This window comes from Conger conger, chromosome 12 (genome assembly GCF_963514075.1).
Source record: "Conger conger chromosome 12, fConCon1.1, whole genome shotgun sequence".
NCBI classification, from domain to species: Eukaryota; Metazoa; Chordata; class Actinopteri; order Anguilliformes; family Congridae; genus Conger; species Conger conger.
This window is the reverse complement of record NC_083771.1, coordinates 48,412,573-48,434,168: the sequence shown is the minus strand read 5'-3', so window position 1 is coordinate 48,434,168 and position 21,596 is coordinate 48,412,573. Positions and strand designations below refer to the sequence as shown.

The 21,596-nt window shown below is 50.2% G+C and overlaps 1 protein-coding gene across 1 annotated transcript in view; it reads left to right on the top strand.

Moving 5' to 3' along the window:
• Nucleotides 1-21,310, top strand: part of LOC133141633 (fibrillin-2-like) — a 115,497-nt gene extending 94,187 nt beyond the window's left edge. The window contains 20 exon segments of the mRNA XM_061262197.1: nucleotides 23-139; nucleotides 888-1,016; nucleotides 2,011-2,130; nucleotides 2,886-3,011; nucleotides 3,385-3,537; nucleotides 3,733-3,798; nucleotides 4,054-4,179; nucleotides 5,458-5,577; nucleotides 5,914-6,036; nucleotides 7,753-7,884; nucleotides 9,074-9,199; nucleotides 10,620-10,826; nucleotides 11,920-12,045; nucleotides 12,368-12,490; nucleotides 13,145-13,261; nucleotides 15,145-15,273; nucleotides 16,225-16,347; nucleotides 18,241-18,472; nucleotides 19,387-19,570; nucleotides 20,933-21,310. Coding sequence (XP_061118181.1) covers nucleotides 23-139; nucleotides 888-1,016; nucleotides 2,011-2,130; nucleotides 2,886-3,011; nucleotides 3,385-3,537; nucleotides 3,733-3,798; nucleotides 4,054-4,179; nucleotides 5,458-5,577; nucleotides 5,914-6,036; nucleotides 7,753-7,884; nucleotides 9,074-9,199; nucleotides 10,620-10,826; nucleotides 11,920-12,045; nucleotides 12,368-12,490; nucleotides 13,145-13,261; nucleotides 15,145-15,273; nucleotides 16,225-16,347; nucleotides 18,241-18,472; nucleotides 19,387-19,570; nucleotides 20,933-21,310 — 2,957 coding nt within the window.
• The last annotated feature ends 286 nt before the right edge of the window (nucleotides 21,311-21,596 follow it).

Genomic DNA, 21,596 nt, shown 5'->3' with positions numbered 1-21,596 from the left:
GTGAGTGTGTTTCTCACGCTAGACGTGGACGAGTGTGTGCGCAACCCGTGCGGGAACGGGACCTGCAAGAACACGGTGGGGGCCTTCAACTGCCTGTGCTACCCCGGGTTCGAGGTCACGCACAACAACGACTGCATGGGTGAGTGTCGCGACCGGGCCTGGTCACCAAGCGGGGGCAGCACGCGATGAAGCATGCTGTAACGATCACACTGGCGTGTCATTATTTTACTGTTCTTAGTGTTCTAGTTGCCAAAACTGTGTTATTGCCACTTCTTGGTCAGTTTATCTGATTATTCTACAAGAGTTTAAGTTTTTGAGATCACTCTAGCACTTGGAATCATACTTGGCTTGTCCCTGGTTATGATTTGCACTTTATCGTACGTCACTCTGGATAAGAGCATCAGCCAAATGTCTATAATGTAGTGTGATGTAATGGTCATCACGCCCACCTGTGTAACCGTTAAATGCCGATCCCAGAATGGATCCCCTCTGTCAGGTTAGCGTTAGACTTACAAAGTTTCTCAGATTAGAACTCTTTACACCCAGGAGCCGAGGGCTGTCTTACTGCTCCCTGTGAAAACGAAAAAACAGTAAAAATGAAAATGCAAAAACGCTCGTCACTGTAGTAGTGCCCTCCCTATACATGACATTTATAGCCAGCAATACGTAATTCAGTTTAAACTTTTTTTGCTTGTACAAGGTACTCATTTGTACCCAAATAGAACATCACTGTACTTTCAGGGAACATTTTGGAAATGTGTTACTGGAGGAAGTAAAGTATAAAGTATATCTTAAAGTATCTCTGTGCACCAAGACTGAACTCTGCTGTTGTTGTCTACATCGCTGAGTGCAGGGTGCATTATGGGATGCTGTGTTTGTGTTCTCAGACATCGATGAGTGCAGGGTGCATTATGGGTCGCTGTGTAGAAACGGTCAGTGCATCAACAACATCGGGTCCTTCCAGTGTCTGTGTGAGGAGGGATACGAACTCACTGCTGACGGCAAGAACTGCCTGGGTGAGCTAAACCAGCGTGTGTGTGTGTGTGTGTGTGTGTGTGTGTGAGTGTGTGAGTGTGTGTGTGAGTGTGTGAGTGTGTGAGTGAGTGAGTGAGTAATAACTCCCTCTCTCCTGTAGATATAAACGAGTGTGTGTGTGTGTGTGTGTGAGAGTATGTGAGTGTGTGTGTTTAATAACTCCCTCTGTCCTGTAGATATAAGTGAGTGTGTGAGTGTGTGGGTGTGTGTGTGTTTAATAACTCCCTCTCTCCTGTAGATATAAACGAGTGTGTGTGTGTGAGAGTATGTGAGTGTGTGTGTGTGTGTTTAATAACTCCCTCTCTCCTGTAGATATAAACGAGTGTGTGAGTGTGTGTGTGAGTGTGTTAGTGTTTAATAACTCCCTCTCTCCTGTAGATATAAACGAGTGTGTGTGTGTGTGTGTGTGAGAGAGTATGTGAGTGTGTGTGTGTGTGTTTAATAACTCCCTCTCTCCTGTAGATATAAACGAGTGTGTGTGTGTGTGTGTGTGAGAGTATGTGAGTGTGTGTGTGTGTGAGAGTATGTGAGTGTGTGTGTGTGTGTGTTTAATAACTCCCTCTCTCCTGTAGATATAAACGAGTGTGTGTGTGAGAGTATGTGAGTGTGTGTGTGTGTGTTTAATAACTCCCTCTCTCCTGTAGATATAAACAAGTGTGTGTGTGTGTGAGAGTATGTGAGTGTGTGTGTGTGTGTTTAATAACTCCCTCTTCTCTCCTGTAGATATAAACGAGTGTGTGTGTGTGTGTGTGAGAGAGTATGTGAGTGTGTGTGTGTGTGTTTAATAACTCCCTCTCTCCTGTAGATATAAACGAGTGTGTGTGTGAGAGTATGTGAGTGTGTGTGTGTGTGTTTAATAACTCCCTCTCTCCTGTAGATATAAACGAGTGTGTGTGTGTGTGTGTGTGTGTGTGTGAGAGTATGTGAGTGTGTGTGTGTGTGTGTGTGTGTTTAATAACTCCCTCTCTCCTGTAGATGTAAACGAGTGTGTGATCTTTCCGGGGACCTGTGAGCCGGGGACCTGTCAGAACCTGGACGGCTCGTTCCGCTGCATCTGCCCGCCCGGCTACATCGTCCAGAATGAGCAGTGCATCGGTGAGGGCCCGCGTCCCGTACCCCAAAACGTGCCCCGTGCCCCCACAATACCCCAAAACGTGCCCTGTACCCCACAATACCCCCAAACGTGTCCCGTACCCCCGCAATACCCCAAAACGTGCCCTGTACCCCCACAATACCCCAAACGTGCCCCGTACCCCCACAATGCCCCCAAACGTGCCCCGTACCCCCACAATACCCCCAAACGTGTCAACTCCCCCCCCCCCCCGCCCCCCCCAATACACACTGAACAGAGTCTGTTTCCTCCTGGGAGGATTTTTACTGTGTCCGTCCCCCTGACAGTCTCATGCCTCCAAACTCATTGGAAGGTGTTTCATCCCACAGCAAGGCAATAATCCCAAACATACACCACCTCTATTTTTCTTCTGAATAGTTACTGAAACTGAAACTGAAACAAGCTGTTTGGAACTTCATTGTTGGGCCTTTGTCTCTATTTTTTTATTTTAATTCTTTCTTAGCCTCATAATGGCTTCCTTGACTTTCATTGGCACAACTCTGGTCCTCATGTTGACAAACATCAACAGACTCCAAAGGCAATCAGAAGCCTAAAACCAGGACTAGATACTGAAAGCTTTCTTATACCTGCACCAAGGAAGCAATTGGGATGTAATTCCTATACAGATCACCCAGTATGGATGTAAATGACCTCAAATTCGAGGTGACAGTCTGCACTTTAACCTCACATGAATTGTTTCATTTCAGTCTCTTATTATTATGGGATGTGTCTCTCACAGATGTGAATGAGTGTGAGGGAGACCCCAACATCTGCCTGTTCGGGACCTGCGTCAACAACCCCGGCAGCTTCCAGTGCGACTGCAAGCCCGGCTTCATCCTGTCTGAGAACGGACGGCGCTGTTTCGGTCAGTCACGCCGCCATTTTGCATTTACACGTTACATTACCTACTGCGTGTGTGTGTGTGTGTGTGTATGTGTGTGTGTGTGTAGTGTGTGTGTGTGTGTGTGTGTGTGTGTGTGTGTGTGTGAGTGTGTGCTCTAGTGTGTGTGTGTGTGTGTGTGCTCTTGAGTGTGTCTGTAGCATCGTCTCCTGGATTAGCCAGTTATCGCTTTTTTGTGCTGTAGTTCAACTCAGATTGTAGTGTGGTGGGGTTTTTTTGTTACAGCATACCCAAAAAAAGATTTTCAATTCTCCCTCCCTCTCTCTCTCCCTCCCTCCCTCTCTCTCCCGCTCTCTCCCCCTCTCTCCCTCCCTCCCTCTCCCCCCCTCTCTCTCAGACACGCGGGAGAGCTACTGCTTCACACAGTTTGACAATGGGAAGTGCTCCGTGCCGCAGGCCTTCAACACCACCAAGGCCAAGTGCTGCTGCAGCAACATGCCCCACGAGGGCTGGGGCGACCCCTGTGAGCTGTGCCCCACGCAGACCGACGGTACGGAGGGTAGGGGGGCGTGTGGGGGTGTGTGGGGGCGTGAGGGGGCGTGTGGGGGCGTGTGGGGGTCTTTTATCCGTCACTGGGGTGGATGTTGCGTTTCATCTCCGTACCCATACCTGCCGTCACACTGGAGGGGGGCTGTGAGGATGCTCTTTGTGTGATTCATTTTTCTGTTTTTGTCTCGTGTTCCAGTGGCCTTTGCGGATCTGTGCCCGTTTGGACACGGTGTTATCCCGGGGATCGGAGACACTCGCATAGGTACGGTCCTGGGGTCCACTTTAAGACTAAAGACTAAGAACAAGACTAAAATAAGTTAAGATAAGATATAAAATAAGATATTTTTGTGCCACAGTCCAGCGGGGGAACCTGCAAGCCTTTACATCTCAAAGTGCTATACTCTTTTTAGCCAATCACAGCATGGAGATCTGTTGTCAGCCCATGGCAGCAGGGATGTGTGTGTTCAGTGTGTGAGCAGCAGTGAGAGAGGACCCCGTGTGTCTCTTGAACCCCCAGATCTGAACGAGTGCGTGGAGAACCCCGGCATCTGCTTCAACGGCCACTGCATCAACACGGACGGGTCCTTCCGCTGCGAGTGCCCCATGGGATACACGCTGGACTTCTCCGGAGTGCGCTGCGTGGGTGGGTCCTGTTCCTCTGTACGGGCGTCTAACTCACTGCCTGCAGGGTCCTGTTCCTCTGTACGGGCGTCTAACTCACTGCCTGCAGGGTCCTGTTCCTCTGTACGGGCGTCTAACTCACTGCCTGCAGGGTCCTGTTCCTCTGTACGGCCGTCTAACTCACTGCCTGCAGGGTCCTGTTCCTCTGTACGGGCGTCCAGCTCACTGCCTGCAGGGTCCTGTTCCTCTGTATGGGCGTCTAACTCACTGCCTGCAGGGTCCTGTTCCTCTGCTGTACGGGCGTCTCACTCACTGCCTGCTGGGTCCTGTTTATCAGCTGTGTAGGCATCTCACTCAGTACCCTTGGGGTCCTGTTCACCTTCTGTATGCATATTGAACTTGATGAATATTCCTCTCAACAACACAAAAAACATTATGCTGAGGCATATACATTGAGTCAAACTCGTCAAACCCCTAGACCATCAGTTTACATCATATAGTACCTGGACCAGCTAATCCCTATACCACGACATTGGATAGCTGTTCCAGTTTGTATGCAGTTCTGTGGTCTCAAGGTTTAAACTTGTGGTCTAAACTCCTGCTAAGCACACTGCAGTTAATCCACCAACAGCATAAACCTCACAATGACAACACATACCGACAAGTATCTCTGACCATACCCAGTGTACGCACAAACTGAACAAACAGCACTTTTCAACTCTCTGTAGAATGTGGGTGGCTCACTTAAAACATCCGCTCACTTTGTTTTCATAACAGTTTTGTTGCTCCATAAATGCTCAATTACATTCTGTCTTTGCGCCCTGGGCCCCAGTAATCTTTCGGCTTTTGTAAAGTGAATTTCACACAGCCCAGAATGTACAATACTAAACTGTTTAAGGGGATCCAGTCAAGGAAATTTAAGTGAAAATAAGAACACAAGCAGGACTTTGGGGGCTTCTATTTTTAATTCAGCAGAGAGTTTTAGTCCTTCGCTTTTAAAGTCTGGAGGCTTTGCATGGCAGCACGTGGAGAAAGGATGCATCGGTAGCTGGTGGGAAATGGCACAGGAGCGTCACATGAGTGTGAATTTGCCGTCAGGCGTACTATTCTGTGAAGACGTATTCATGCTGGAACATGTATGTGAATCAACAGTCAATTGTGTTCATGATATAACATGTATGTTGTAGAAACATGTAGAAACTGCTCTGTGTGTGAAACACCACGTGTATTGGCTTGTGTGAAGCTGTGTGGATCGTTCCCCGTGTAACACGGCTGTGCGCTGTTCCTCCGCCCCTGACAGATGCGGACGAGTGTCTGGTGGGGAACCCCTGTGGGAACGGGACCTGCTCCAACGTGGTTGGGGGGTTCGAGTGTAACTGTGAGGACGGGTTCGAGCCGGGGCCCATGATGACCTGCGAGGGTAGGCTGATCCGATTGGTCTGTGTGAGCTATGCTCTTCCCAGAGAGTGTCCCGATTGGCCCAGTCAGATCACATGTGCTAGTACTCTAATGTGTAATTATGAATTCATTATGTGTCATGTGTCTCCTTCATAATGGCAGATGACATGTCTGAGAGGCAGAGCATTATTGTTCATGTGTGGATATTCACATCATTATCGTTATAGTTAGGTTATAGTTATGGTTATATTGACTGTTAGAGTTATGGTTATAGTTATGGTTTATATTTATCATTATTGTTGTAGTTATAGTTATCGGTGTGGACAGGCCCTAACTGTGCGTGTGTCTGTATTCTCAGATATTAACGAGTGCGGTCAGAACCCTCTGATCTGTGCGTTCCGCTGCGTGAACACCTTCGGCGCCTACGAGTGCATCTGCCCCGGCGGGTACACCCTGAGAGCCGACGGGAGGATGTGTCAGGGTAAGCCCACCTGCGCTGTCTGAGAGAGCCCACCTGCCCTGTCTGAGAGATCTCACCTGCCCTGTCTGAGAGAGCCCACCTGCCCTGTCTGAGAGAGCCCACCTGCCCTGTCTGAGAGATCTCACCTGCCCTGTCTGAGAGAGCCCACCTGGCCCTGTCTGAGAGACCTCACCTGCCCTGTCTCACACCTCACCTGCCCTGTCTGAGAGAGCCCACCTGCCCTGTCTGAGAGAGCCCACCTGCCCTGTCTGAGAGACCTCACCTGCCCTGTCTGAGAGATCTCACCTGCCCTGTCTGAGAGATCTCACCTGCCCTGTCTGAGAGAGCCCACCTGGCCCTGTCTGAGAGACCTCACCTGCCCTGTCTGAGAGATCTCACCTGCCCTGTCTGAGAGAGCCCACCTGGCCCTGTCTGAGAGAGCCCACCTGCCCTGTCTGAGAGACCTCACCTGCCCTGTCTCACACCTCACCTGCCCTGTCTCACACCTCACCTGCCCTGTCTCACCCCTCACCTGCCCTGTCTCACACCTCACCTGCCCTGTCTCACACCTCACCTGCCCTGTCTCACACCTCACCTGGCCCTGTCTGAGAGACCTCACCTGGCCTGTCTGAGAGACCTCACCTGGCCCTGTCTGAGAGACCTCACCTGGCCCTGTCTGAGAGAGCCCACCTGCCCTGTCTGAGAGACCTCACCTGCCCTGTCTCACACCTCACCTGCCCTGTCTCACCCCTCACCTGGCCCTGTCTGAGAGACCTCACCTGCCCTGTCTCACACCTCACCTGCCCTGTCTCACCCCTCACCTGGCCCTGTCTGAGAGACCTCACCTGCCCTGTCTCACACCTCACCTGCCCTGTCTCACCCCTCACCTGGCCCTGTCTGAGAGACCTCACCTGGCCCTGTCTGAGAGACCTCACCTGCCCTGTCTGAGAGACCTCACCTTACAGATAACACACAGTATTTCTACAGATTGTGCATGAAATTTCTCTGCCTCTGTAGAGCAAGCGTAAACCGAGGCGCAAGATGGAGACACCGCTCTAGGCGTCAAAGGTGCACTGAAATAATCTTTGCAACAAGAATCACATGCAGTGAAGATGCCTGCACTAAGCACCTGTTTTAACTGCTATGTTTAAAAATGCGGTTCGTAGGCAGTCCCATTCGCTGACTGTGTAATGATCTGTAGCCTTCGTAAATAAGACGTTCATTTCAGGCGGACTGCGCCCTCCAACACGCCCTCATCAGGCCGCATTTTGTGCGGAGAGCTTCGTGTCCGTAATGTTGTGTACGTAATGTCATGTATGTATTGTCATGTCTGTAATGTCATGTACGTAATGTCCTGTACGTAATGTCCTGTACATAATGTCGTGTACGTAATTTCGTGTCCGTAATGTCGTGTACGTAATGTCGTGTCCATAATGTCGTGTCTGTAATGTCGTGTACGTAATGTCGTGTCTGTAATGTCGTGTCCGTAATGTCCTGTACGTAATGTCGTGTACGTAATGTCCTGTACGTAATGTCGTGTACGTAATGTCGTGTCTGTAATGTCGTGTACGTAATTTCGTGTCCGTAATGTCGTGTACGTAATGTCGTGTCCATAATGTCGTGTACGTAATGTCGTGTACGTAATGTCGTGTACGTAATGTCGTGTCTGTAATGTTGTGTACGTAATGTCGTGTCCTTGGGACTTGCGCTGACCCTGTGTTGTGGGTTTGTCTGCAGACCTGGACGAGTGTTCGGAGGGGCTCCACGACTGCGAGGCGCGGGGCATGACCTGCAAGAACCTCATCGGCACCTTCATGTGCGTGTGCCCCCCCGGGATGGTGCGTCGCCCGGACGACGAGGGCTGCCAGGGTGAGCCCCCCCCTTCACGAGCACCGTCAATCACTGTTACTCAGGGAAGTCCAGGGGTCAGAAAGTAAAAGTCCTGCCTTGCGTTTCTTCCATCCATGAACTCAGTCAGCTTGTTTCACCCATTAGTTCTACCTCCTGGCTGAAGAATTGGGCTAATTAGTAAATCCAGGTGACTGTAACAGAATACTACTTTCTGAACTTGGATTTTGCACCTCTGTCAATAGTTAGTTTTTTAATCGCAGCTTCTGAAAATGCCACTCCAATTTGTGTATTTTTCCATATGTTGTGAAGTGTTTGTTTTGTTTCAATGTGTTTTTCGCATATGCCATTTTCCTGCAGCTAAGCTCACTTTTCTAGGATTTCTAGGGGCTTTTTATTCAGGATAATTATGTCACTCGATCTTAACAAGTAACTTAAAACAAGTTGATATTTTCTACTGGAGAGAAAACTAACAAAGACTTTAAACCGCATTATAAGACTTGTTTACTAAGACAGGCTGTTTTACAGTGTCCTGTGCTTTTCATTCTTCTGTGAACCAGTAACTTCCAGAAACCCACATGAGTCAGAATCTTAAAAGGATTCTTTACGGCACTAAAATACCACCTCTAATTCTGTCACTGAGCGCATATAAACTACCGCTCATTACAACATTATTTCTCTTCAAAGAAAATGTTTGGAATGCTATTACTTTCTATTACTTTCAGTTTCCCTGGAAAACATGGCTGACAGATGTCACGCAGGGTTCCCCAAGCTTATAAAAAAAGTCTTATTTTAAGAAACAAGAAAAGAAAATTTTACAAGAGGTTCAGCCCTGAGTGTGCCGCTGTTTACATCACTAGCATTTAGCCAAATTGCAGTCCTGGAGGAGCATGAATTGTTTTCCACCCTCCCTTTACCTGGGCGTCAGGTGTGCAGCCAGTCTGGCCAATCAGCAGCACTAACTCCACAGTTAGTTACCAAGGCGGGAAGAGAACCAGGGCTGGATTTGGATTTGAGGGTCAGATTTGATCATCCCTATTTCAGCAGATGCACTTATTGGTTATTGACATTTACACCATGTGTGATGGAAGCTGAATGTATGGAGAAGTGCTACAGGTTGAGGTTCTTGCTGTACCCCATTTGGAAGTGAACCTGCAGCCTTCCGTTCTCTAACCCCTGTTCCCCCGCCCCGCCCCGCCCCGCCCCGCAGACGAGAACGAGTGTCGCACGCGCCCGGGGGTCTGTGAGAATGGCCAGTGCGTGAACACGGCGGGCAGCTACACCTGTGACTGCGGCGAGGGTTTCCGTGGCGACACCACGCGCACACGCTGCCTCGGTGAGAGCGCCCGTCTCCACGACGACGGCTGTCAATCAATCACACCCACACCCTCACACCCTCACACAACCAATGGAGTGAGAGCTGTAGAGTGTAGCTATGGTGACCAGACCTGTGACTGCTCTGCTCTTATCTACAGCCACGTACCAAAAAACATGATATTTAATGTGAGAAAAATTCTGAGGTAATGGTGAAATGGAAAACATGCATGTGTTTGACACTGTGTTTATATGTCTGTGTGTATCTGGGTGTGTCTGTGTGTATATATACATCTACATCTACATCTACATCTAACGGTGTGTGTGTGTATATAACTGTGTGTGTGTGTGTGTGTGTGTGTATGTGTATATAACTGTGTGTGTGTGTGTGTGTGTATGTGTATATAACTGTGTGTGTGTGTAACTGTGTGTGTGTGTGTGTGTGTGAGTGTGTGTGTGTGTGTGTGTGTGTGTGTGTGTATAACGGTGTGTGTGTGTGTGTGTGTGTGTATAACGGTGTATAACGGTGTGTGTGTGTGTGTGTGTGTGTATAACGGTGTATATGTGTGTGTGTGTGTGTGTGTATAGCGGTGTGTGTGTGTGTGCGTGTGTGTATGACGGTGTATGTGTGTGTGTATGTGTGTATAATGGTGTGTGTGTATGTGTGTGTGTGTATAATGGTGTGTGTGTGTGTGTGTGTGTGTATAACGGTGTATGTGTGTGTGTGTGTGTGTGTATAACAGTGTGTGTGTGTGTATAACAGTGTGTGTGTGTGTGTGTGTGTGTAACGATGTGTGTGTGTGTGTGTGTGTGTATAACGGTGTGTGTGTGTGTGTGTATAACGGTGTGTGTGTGTGTGTGTGTGTGTAACGGTGTGTGTGTGTGTGTGTGTGTGTGTGTGTGTGTATAACGGTGTGTGTGTGTGTGTATGTGTGTGTATAACGGTGTGTGTGTGTGTGTGTATAACGGTGTGTGTGTGTGTGTGTGTGTATAACGGTGTGTGTGTGTGTGTGTGTATAACGGTGTGTGTGTGTGTGTGTGTAACGGTGTGTGTGTGTGTGAGTATGTGTGTGTGTGTGTGTGTGTATAACGGTGTCTGTGTGTGTGTGTGTGTGTGTGTGTGTGTGTGTGTGTGTATAACGGTGTGTGTGTGTGTGTGTATAACGGTGTGTGTGTGTGTAACGGTGTGTGTGTGTGTGTGTGTGTGTGTGTATAACGGTGTGTGTGTGTGTAACGGTGTGTGTGTGTGTGTGTGTGTGTGTATATAACGGTGTGTGTGTGTGTGTAACGGTGTGTGTGTGTGTGTGTGTGTGTAACGGTGTGTGTGTGTGTGTGTGTATAACGGTGTGTGTGTGTGTGTGTGTGTGTAACGGTGTGTGTGTGTGTGTGTGTGTGTGTGTATGTATAACGGTGTGTGTATAACGGTGTGGTGTGTGTGTTAGACTACAGGGAGGCCTTCTGCTTCTTCGAGGTGCTGCAGACCATGTGCCAGATGTCCTCCAGCAGCCGCAGCCTCTCCACTAAGTCTGAGTGCTGCTGTGACGGGGGGCGGGGCTGGGGCAACCAGTGCGACCTCTGCCCCCTGCCGGGCTCCGCCCACTACAGGAAGCTCTGCCCCCACGGGCGGGGCTACACCACCGACGGCACCGGTGAGGTCCGCTGGATCACCCGGCCCTTTCACAGAGTTTAACACAGGCTAACCGTAACATCTTAACGGAGCGCTACTGGGGCCTTAGGGCTGATGGGTCTTTAATTATCTCCTGTGTTACACACACATACACACACACACACACACACACACACTCACACAACATTATATAGGCACACAGTCAGACACAGTTATATATGCGCATAGTCAGACAGTTATATACACACTTACACACTCACACACACACACAGACTCACACTCACACACACACACACCATATGGCTAGCCAATGATGTGTACAGCAAGCACCTTATACCAGATGTGCACCAGGTAGATTCTTTTAAATAGATTTATATGTTGTTCGTACATATGATGTTCTACATACAGACCAGATGGCCAACGCCATTGGTGAGGCTGTAGATGTCAATCAGACATCTGACCCAGCCAATCAGAATGCAGAGTTGGCAGCAGTGGCAGACTTGGCAGGTTGTGATGACAAAGCTGGCAGTCTTGTTATGACCAGAGATCATCAATTCATGGTCCTCGAGGGCTGAGAACGGCTGGTTTTTCACCCTTCCTTTACCTGGGAGTCAGGTGTGTTCACCCTCCTTTACCTGGGAGTCAGGTGTGTTCACCCTCCCTTTACCTGGGAGTCAGGTGTGTTCACCCTCCCTATACCTGGGAGTCAGGTGTGATCACCCTCCCTTTACCTGGGAGTCAGGTGTGTTCACCCTCCCTTTACCTGGGAGTCAGGTGTGTTCACCCTCCCTTTACCTGGGAGTCAGGTGTGTCCACCCTCCCTTTACCTGGGAGTCAGGTGTGTTCACCCTCCCTTTACCTGGGAGTCAGGTGTGTTCACCCTCCCTTTACCTGGGAGTCAGGTGTGTTCACCCTCCCTTTACCTGGGAGTCAGGTGTGTCCACCCTCCCTTTACCTGGGAGTCAGGTGTGAAGTCAGTCTGGCCAATCAGCAGCACTAATTACCCAGGAGAAAAGAAAACCAGGGCTGGATTTGGATTGGAGGGCCAGAGTTGCTGATCCCTGATGTATGGTCTGTGTTAACTGCCTGTTTAACCTCTGACCTCTGACCTCCAGACATCGATGAGTGCAAGGTCATGCCCGACCTGTGCACTAACGGGCGCTGCATCAACACCATGGGGTCGTTCAGGTGCCACTGCAAGACCGGCTATACCGCTGACATCACGGGCACCTCCTGTGCAGGTAGGACTCAAACCCCCCCCCCGTTTTTTATTTTCCTGTTTTTTGGGGAGTCTTTTTTAAGTTATATGTATGATAAAAACCCACATTGTCTAAGTAAGTGTGTTTGTTCGGGTGCCAGACGTGTGATTAAAAAAAAAAAACACTTAATTTGAGTGTGTTTTTTCAGTTGCTAGACATGCAATTAAAAAGGCCACATTATTTGAGTGTGTTTGTTGGGTTGCCAGACGTGTGATAAATGGCCACATTATTTGAGTGTGTTTGTTGGGTTGCCAGACGTGTGATAAAAGCCCACATTATTTGAGTGTGTTTGTTGGGTTGCCAGATGTGGACGAGTGCGGCATGTCCCCGAAGCCCTGCAACTTCATCTGTAAGAACACGGAGGGCAGCTACTCCTGCTCCTGCCCCAGAGGATACCTCCTTCAGGAAGATGGGCGCACCTGCAAAGGTACCTGGGAGAAAAAACGCACCTCTCTCTCCGAGGCTGCGGTCTACGCTGTGAGAGGGAGATTCTGTAGACCTCTCTCTCTGAGGCTGCGGTCTACGCTGTGAGAGGGAGATTCTGTAGACCTTTTATCCCACGTGACTTACCGTTGCCGTTCACAGTTATGTTACAGTGTTGTGTCGCCTACAAATTTAGTTGCATCATGTTTCTTTAAGACAGAACTTAGTAGAGTGTAAGGTCTTTGTGAAGCAATCTGCAGTCTGTCTCTCAGTATTTGGCTCCAGCAGGTAAGTGTGTTCAGTGTGTGAGTGTGTGTGTGTGTGTGTGTGTGTGTGAGTGTGTGTGTGTGTGAGTGTGTGTGTGTGTGTGTGTGTGTGTGTGTGTGTGTGTGTGTGTGTGTGTGTGAGAGTGTGTGTGTGTGTGTGTGTGTGTGAGTGTGTGTGTGTGTGTGTGAGTGTGTGTGTGTGTGAGTGTGTGTGTGAGTGTGTGTGTGTGTGAGTGTGTGTGTGTGTGTGTGTGTGTGTGTGTGAGTGTGTGTGTGAGTGTGTGTGTGTGTGAGTGTGTGTGTGAGTGTGTGTGTGTGTGAGTGTGTGTGTGTGTGTGTGTGTGTGTTCCTCTAACTCCAGTGTGTGTGCGTTTCCTCTCTCTGCTGCTCAGATCTGGATGAGTGTCAGACGAAGAGGCACAACTGTCAGTTCCTGTGTGTGAACACCATCGGGGGCTTCACCTGCAAGTGTCCCCCAGGATTCACCCAGCACCACACAGCCTGTATCGGTGAGTATCACACACACACTCATATACACACACACACACACATACAGCCTGCATTGGTGAATATCACACACACACACACTCACACACACACACACACACACACACATACAGCCTGCATCGGTGAATATCGCACACACAGACACCGCCTACATTGGTGAATTACACAGACACTGTGCATACAAACGCTCAAAAATTGACATTTATAGAATGCTACTGGGTGTTTCTACAAATGCACAGTTATGTCAGTTGTTTGGGGTCCGTATTCAATCTAAACACCACATTGTCTTGTCAGTCACGAAGTTCAGATTCATCACCAGTGCTTAGTAACATCATCTGTTGATTTAAACAATAAAACAGTTTAAATCTGAGGCACAAAGTGCATTGTGTTCAACTTAAACTTAGGCTTTAGTGTTCCCTCAGCAGACATTGGAATTCATTGACATATTTAACAGACTACTTACAAAGCCGTGCCAAATGATTGCAAGCCAAGCATCCAGTTGTGATGTGATATATTTGCATTAGTCTGTGTAATTGTGTTTTCGGTCGGATAGCCCACGGGGTATTGTGGTTGGCTTTGGGTTGCTAACGCTACAGTAGATGTTTATAAAATGTCTACGGGGGCCCGTTTGCCAAGAGTAATTCTAGGAATCTTTTTCACAATGTGCTGGCAAACCGTTGCAGAAGTTATTGGAAGCAGGAGTGGAAAGAGACCCGCAGACACAGAACACCATGTCCTCGTTCACACAGGGACACGGAGGGCAACTATCAGAGCAAGCTATCCAGAGAGGCACACATATTTCTAAAGAATTGTTGGAAAATATCAAGAACATGGACACATTTTCAAGTTCACCTGAGGCGATTCTCAGATAAAATATGAGCAGTTAACCACAGATGCTACTGTGTGTAATCTGGGAAACTATGACGTAGGCACTGGGAACACGGACTTCATTTCAATAAGTCTTGAATGTCTTAAGTCTTGCCGTGTCAAGGGAGAAGTAACTTAAAGCTAGTGTTTTTAAGACAAGTGAAATTATCATAAGTCACCTGCTTTTTCATCTCTCTTTCCGCCCCCTTTCCCCGGAGATTAAAAGTGTCTAAACTACTTGTGAAGACTGACTTATGTTTTGGTTCTCATTCTCCCCCCTCCCCCCCTCTCTCTCCCTCTCTCTCTCTCTCTCCCTCCCCCCCTCTCCTCTCTCTCCTCTCTTACTCTCCCTCTCTCTCTCTCCCCCCCTCCCTCTCCCTCTCCCTCACTCCCCCCCTCTCTCTCCCTCTCCCTCTCTCCTCCTCTCCCTCTCTCTCTCCCTCTCCCTCCCCCCTCTCCTCTCTCTCCTCTCTTACTCTCCCTCTCTCTCTCTCCCCCCCTCTCTCTCCCTCTCTCTCTCCCCCTCCCCCTCTCCCTCTCCCCTCTCTCTCTCTCTCTCTCCCTCTCCCTCTCTCCCCCCCTCTCTCTCTCTCTCCCCCTCTCCCTCTCTCTCTCCCTCCTCTCTCTCTCCCTCTCCCCCTCTCTCTCTCCCTCTCTCTCTCCCTCTCCCTCTCCCTCTCCCTCTCTCTCTCTCTTACTCTCCCCCTCTCTCTCTCTCCCTCTCCCCCTCTCTCTCTCCCCCCTCTCCCCCTCTCCCCCTCTCTCTCCCCCCCCCCTTTCTCTCCCTCTCTCCCCCTCTCTCTCTCTCCCTCTCTCTCCCTCTCTCTCTCCCTCTCTCCCTCTCCCTCTCTCTCTCTCCTCTCTCCCTCTCCCCCTCTCTCTCCCTCTCTCTCCCCCCCTCTCTCTCCCTCTCTCTCCCCCCCTCTCTCTCCCTCTCTCCCCCCCTCTCTCTCCCTCTCTCTCCCCCCCCTCTCTCTCCCTCTCCCCCCTCTCTCTCCTCTCCCTCTCTCTCTCTCAGATAATAACGAGTGTGCATCAGAGCCCTCTCTCTGTGGGGATAAGGGGATCTGTCAGAACTCCCCGGGAAGTTTCTCCTGCGAATGCCAGCGAGGGTTCAACCTGGATGCCTCTGGACTGCACTGCGATGGTACGGCACCGCCCCAAACGTCTCTCAGCATGACCCAGAACTGAGCTTCGGAAGCCAGGCCCAATTTCGACCGCTTGCTCCAAACCCGCAGTGGAAACTCGCGTCAAAATATCATCCGCAGAGAAGGTTGTTGAAGGAGAACTTAATGACCGAGTGTGAGAACCATCTCCTGACAGATGCTGTAGTGTTGGAGATTCCACGTGTCAAGCTTGAGAACGGAGTTAAGGAGCAGACGTGTCTGCTCAACCGGCCGCTGATCTGTTGCTATGGAAACGGTCGTTTAAATCCGTTAACTGTCATTTTGATGTGCGCTGTGCGGCCTGTTCTCAGTAACATTCTTACTTTTGCTTTTCTTTCGGAAAACTTTAAATTCTTGCTTCGTCCGCTGTCATGAAGCAAGCTTTTGATCTAAATTGGGTTTAAGAACCAGGGCTACAAAGTTGAGATTACTTCTCATTAAATCCTGTTCAGAACTAAAGATTATTTACACTGCTGCCCCTAAAACAGGGATTATTCATTATCTGGTGAGAATTTCTCATTCTGTTCTGTCTTATATTTAAACTCAAAATTGTATTTCTGTTACTTATTTCCCAAATAAAACGAGAAGATGAGAGTTTTACTCTATTTCATGGTTTGCCAATGGGGTAAGACAATTCTTAAGAAAGAACTTAAGAGAAAGAAATATGAATCGACAGGAGGTTGTTCAGAATTTGTTTTGTTTGCATGGTTGTAGCTCTGCTGTAAAGTACTGTAGTACTGCAATGCACTGCTCTGACCTGCTGACCCTCTCTCCCTCCCTCTCTCTGCCCCCCCTCTCTCTCTCTCTCTCTGCCCCCTCCCTCTCTCTCCCTCTCTCTACCCCCTCCCTCCCTCCCTCCCTCCCTCCCTCCCTCTCTCTGCCCCCTCCCTCCCTCCCTCCCTCCCTCCCTCTCTCTCTCTCTGCCCCCCCAGATGTGGATGAGTGCTCCAGCAGTCACCACCGCTGTCAGCACGGCTGTCAGAACATGATGGGGGGGTACCGCTGCACCTGCCCCCAGGGCTACACCCAGCACTACCAGTGGAACCAGTGTGTGGGTGAGTCTCTCATCCCCCAAAACCAGTGTGTGGGAGAGTCTCTTATCCCCCAAAACCAGTGTGTGTGAGTCTCTCATCCCCGTAAACCAGTGTGTGTGAGTCTCTCATCCCCCAAAACCAGTGTGTGGGAGAGTCTCTTATCCCCCAAAACCAGTGTGTGTGTCTCTTATCCCCCAAAACCAGTGTGTGTGAGTCTCTTATCCCCCAAAACCAGTGTGTGTGTGAGTCTCTCATCCCCCAAAACCAGTGTGTGGGTGAGTCTCTCATCCCCCAAAACTAGTGTGTGGGTGAGTCTCCAATCCCCCAAAACCAGTGTGTGGGTGAGTCTCCAATCCCCCAAAACCAGTGTGTGGGTGAGTCTCTTATCCCCCAAAACCAGTGTGTGTGAGTCTCTTATCCCCCAAAACCAGTGTGTGTGAGTCTCTTATCCCCCAAAACCAGTGTGTGTGTGAGTCTCATATCCCCCAAACCCCCCCACCCCCCCATCATGCAAACACTCTGATGTCCACTTCTCATCAGTTTCTAGTGGCTGAATTCTGCCCATATTCAGCCCAGTCCTGCGCCTGTGTGCTCCTGTATGTCCACTGCTGGACCAGCAGAACAGGCCGTAGGTTAACGGGTGAAACCTGGTTCTTGTCCTCATTTGGCCGTGTTGCTCCACTGTGGGCAGAAACCTTCTGATGACGTTACGGGTTTCCTAGCTTGGAGGTAGAAAAAGCGCACGGAGGCTTAATTTAGCGAAGAGCGCGCCGCCGTTTGGGAGACAGCCCACTGCAGAGGTGTTTTGGGCGGGAGCAGGGAAATCACACCCGTCCTAAGGACCATTTTGTTTTTACGAGCAGAACCGTTTCCTGCCCGTGGTCAGGGGTGTTGTTATTCTGTTGGGAGCCAGGCGATGTGCTGGAGGGAGAGAGCTCACCGTTTATCACTCACATTCAGAACAACAGCGCCCTCTGGAGGATGGGAAGCCGAACAGCACAAACCCACAAAGCAGGATTACAGAGTTAGCTGGATAACTGCCCTGAGTAAAACCCTGAACCCTCCCAAATCTGGAATATGGACTGAAATAAAAACAGAGCCATTCTGGGTTTTTTCTCAGCACAGTTTTTTGCTCAGAAAAAGACAGGTTGCTTTAAATATTTTTCAAGGTATTTCTGTCAGCAGAACATGCAGGCAGAATGAGTTAGAAACCGCATGAGATGTAGAAATGAGTTTGATTTGTTTTTTGTTAAGTTGAAAAACGGTTTGTCAGGTCATGTAGAGGAGTGTTACAGGGCCTAATGTCCCCCTCCCCCCTCCCTGCAGATGAGAACGAGTGCACCAGGTCATGCAGTAGAGCCAGAGATGGTTTAAGTGAATACTCTCCCCCCTCCCTGCAGATGAGACCGAGTGCACCAGGTCATGCAGTAGAGCCAGAGATGGTTTAAGTGAATACTCTCCCCCCTCCCTGCAGATGAGAACGAGTGCACCAGGTCATGCAGTAGAGCCAGAGATGGTTTAAGTGAATACTCTCCTCCCTCCCTGCAGATGAGAACGAGTGCACCAGGTCATGCAGTAGAGCCAGAGATGGTTTAAGTGAATACTCTCCCCCCTCCCTGCAGATGAGAACGAGTGCACCAGGTCATGCAGTAGAGTGATGGGTTAAGTGAATACTCTCCTCCCTCCCTGCAGATGAGAACGAGTGCACCAGGTCATGCAGTAGAGCCAGAGAAGGTTTAGGTGAATACTCTCCCCCCTCCCTGCAGATGAGAACGAGTGCACCAGGTCATGCAGTAGAGCCAGAGATGTGTTTAAGTGAATACTCTCCCCCCCCCCTGCAGATGAGAACGAGTGCACCAGGTCATGCAGTAGAGCCAGAGATGGTTTAAGTGAATACTCTCCCCCCTCCTGCAGATGAGAACGAGTGCTCCCTGCCGGGCAGCTGTGGCTCGGCCTCCTGCTACAACACGCTGGGCAGCTTCAGGTGCGCCTGCCCGTCCGGCTACGCCTTCGACCCGGAGGCCAGCGGCTGTGAGGACGTGGACGAGTGCTCCTCTCAGCACAACCCCTGCAGCTACGGCTGCTCCAACACCGAGGGGGGCTACCTGTGCGGCTGCCCGCCCGGCTACTACCGCGTCGGCCAGGGGTGAGCGCTACTGCTACTGCTGCTGCTACTGCTGCTGCTGCTGCTACTACTGCTACTGCTACTGCTGCTACTGCTGCTAGTGTTACTGCTACTACTACTGCTACTGCTACTGCTGCTACTGCTACTGCTACTGCTACTGCTACTGCTACTGCTGCTAGTGTTACTGCTACTACTACTACTGCTGCTGCTGCTGCTACTGCTGCTACTGCTACTGCTACTGCTATTGCTGCTGCTGCTGCTGCTACTGCTGCTACTGCTGCTGCTGCTGCTGCTGCTACTACTGCTACTGCTGCTGCTGCTACTGCTACTGCTACTACTACTGCTGCTACTACTACAACTACTACTGCTGCTGCTACTACTACTGCTGCTACTGCTGCTGCTGCTGCTGCTACTACTACTGCTGCTACTGCTGCTGCTGCTGCTGCTACTGCTACTGCTACTACTACTACTACTACTACTACTGCTGCTACTGCTGCTGCTGCTGCTGCTACTACTACTGCTGCTACTGCTGCTGCTACTGCTACTACTGCTGCTGCTACTACTACTGCTGCTACTGCTACTGCTACTGCTGCTACTGCGAAGGGCTCGCTGGTCTGGAGCCGTCGTTAGCGGATTAGCGTTAGCGGGATGAACTCTGATTAGCGGATTAGCGCTAGCGTGATAAGCTTTAGCACTGGTCCTGGATCAGCGGATAGCGAGTTAGCACCAGCATGATAAACTCCAGTGTGCTAAGATTGTATATTCTGTTATGCTGAAACGTACCAAACAAGGGAAATTAAAATGAATTATATTTTTGAACATATTATATACTCGTATTGTGTCAAAAATAGAAGAAAATACTGGACTTGGAGACACGGTAGGGTTGTGGGGGGTCCGCTCTCTCTGATTTCGGGTTTCGGCTCTGTCTGCCCCAGCCACTGTGTGTCGGGTCTGGGGTTCTGGAAGGGGCGCTTCACACCCCCGCGGCCGGGCCGGGGGGAGGAGGTGGAGGAGGAGAACGACCTGTCCCCAGAGGCCTGCTACGACTGCCAGCTCAACGGCCACGCCCGGAAGAGCGGCCGCCGGAGGAGGGGAGCCAACCAGACCGAGCCCCCCCAGGTCAGAGTCTCACTTCATTTCATTTATTGACCAAGGCAATACATAAGTATAAAAGACAGGCGGCCTGTAGTGTAGTGGTTAAGGTAAAGGACTGGGACACACAGGGTCGGTGGTTGTAATCCCGGTGTAGCCACAATGAGATCCGCACAGCTGTTGGGCCCTTGAGCAAGGCCCTTAACCCTGCATTGCTCCAGGGGAGGATTGTCTCCTGCTTAGTCTAATCAACTGTATGTCGCTCTGGATAAGAGCGTCTGCCAAATGCCAATAATGTAATGTAATGTAAAAGAACATACAGTGTGTGTCTGCATTGTCAGGGATAAAAGATGAACAGTCCAAGACTTATTTCCATCGTTGTCCCTGCTGTCCAAGTGGAGACAGGCAGATGTTTAGAGTGCTTTGAGCAATTATACTATAAAATACGAGTGCAATAATGCAATAATACAATAATACAAGTACAATAGTTAAACAATACATCATGAGTTGAGAAATACATCCACATATCATATTACATCATCGGACACATAGCTTATACTTGAAGGTCGCTAAATAACAGTCTCCTGATCCTTGTTTTAAAAAACTGTGCACTTTCAACTTCTTTTATGGAGAGGCAGTTTGTTCCACTCTACAGCACCAGCATAGATAAGATACTCCTCCTCTCTTTGTCCTGTGCTTGTGGAGGGCTACATTTCCCAGACTAGCTCTAGTGTTGTGTCCATGTGCTATTTTCTTAAAATAATTGTTAAAATAATTTGGGGCTCTGTTGTTGAGGGAGAGGGAGAGAGAAGCTTTTGTCTAATGATGCTAGTTAGTTGATTAGCTGCTTACCTGGGATTTATATTAGATTGATTAAAGTGTATTATAAAAGTCAAATGATTGTCAACTTTTGTTCTCTTGGTGTTCCTGTCAGCAGCCATTTTTGTTCACCACATACTACCTTTTGAAACGGTTGACTAACACTAGTTTGTAGTGAACAGAAAAATTTTCAATGTGTTGGGCAAATGTTGGCTAATGTTCATGGTGAAGTTTCTAAGTGTTGGTGGAAGTTAGCTATTGTCCTTTGGGATGTTAAGGCGGGTAGGTTTGGGCTTTGGGACATTAAGGCGGGTAGGTTTGGGCTTTGGGACGTTAAGGCGGGTAGGTTTGGCCTTTGGGATGTTAAAGCGGGTAGGTTGGGGCTTTGGGACGGTGAGTAATTGGGGTCTGTAGGGCGGGTAGGTTTGGGCTTTGGGACGGTGAGTAATTGGGGTCTGTAGGGCGGGTGGGTTTGGGCTTTGGGACGGTGAGTAATTGGGGTCTGTAGGGCGGGTAGGTTTGGGCTTTGGGACGGTGCGTAATCGGGGTCTGCCCCCCTCCCCCGCGCAGGAGCAGCGGGAGCGGCAGGTGAGCCTGGCCAGCGTGGACGCGGCCGTGTCGCTGACGCTGAACGCCTCGCAGCTCGACCCCAAGGAGCACATCCTGGAGCTGGTGCCCGCCCTCAAACCGCTGGCCAATCACGTGTCCTACACCATCACCGCCGGCAACGCGGCGGGGGCCTTCCGCATCCAGCAGCGCCGGGGCTTGAGCTACCTGCACGCCACCCGCGGGGGGGCCCGGCCGGGGGCCTACGCGCTGGAGGTCACCAGCCGCCCGCTGTACAGCCACGCCCAGCTGCGGGAGCTGGAGGACCGCAGGGACCGGGACTACCTCTCCGGGGAGCTGGGGGAGAACCTGCGCATGAGGGTGCTGATCCGGCTGCTGTAGGGGGGGTCCGGCCCGCGTGCCGGGGCCCCCTCCCCCCCCCCGGGGCCTGGGGACACGCCCACTGGGGCTCTGACACGCGGCGAGAACCGACCAATCAGAGACCTGCTGGGGTTTCCCTGTACTTGAAAAGCCGCGGACCAATCGGACGGAACGCACGCGGAAAGGGAGCCTGAACTGCCTTTTTGTTCGTTTTCATTTAGCTTTGTCATTGGTGCTTTTCTTTTCACAGAGATGTGAGGAGGGTTCTGATTGGTCAGTTCTTTTCACACAACCCATGTCATAAGCC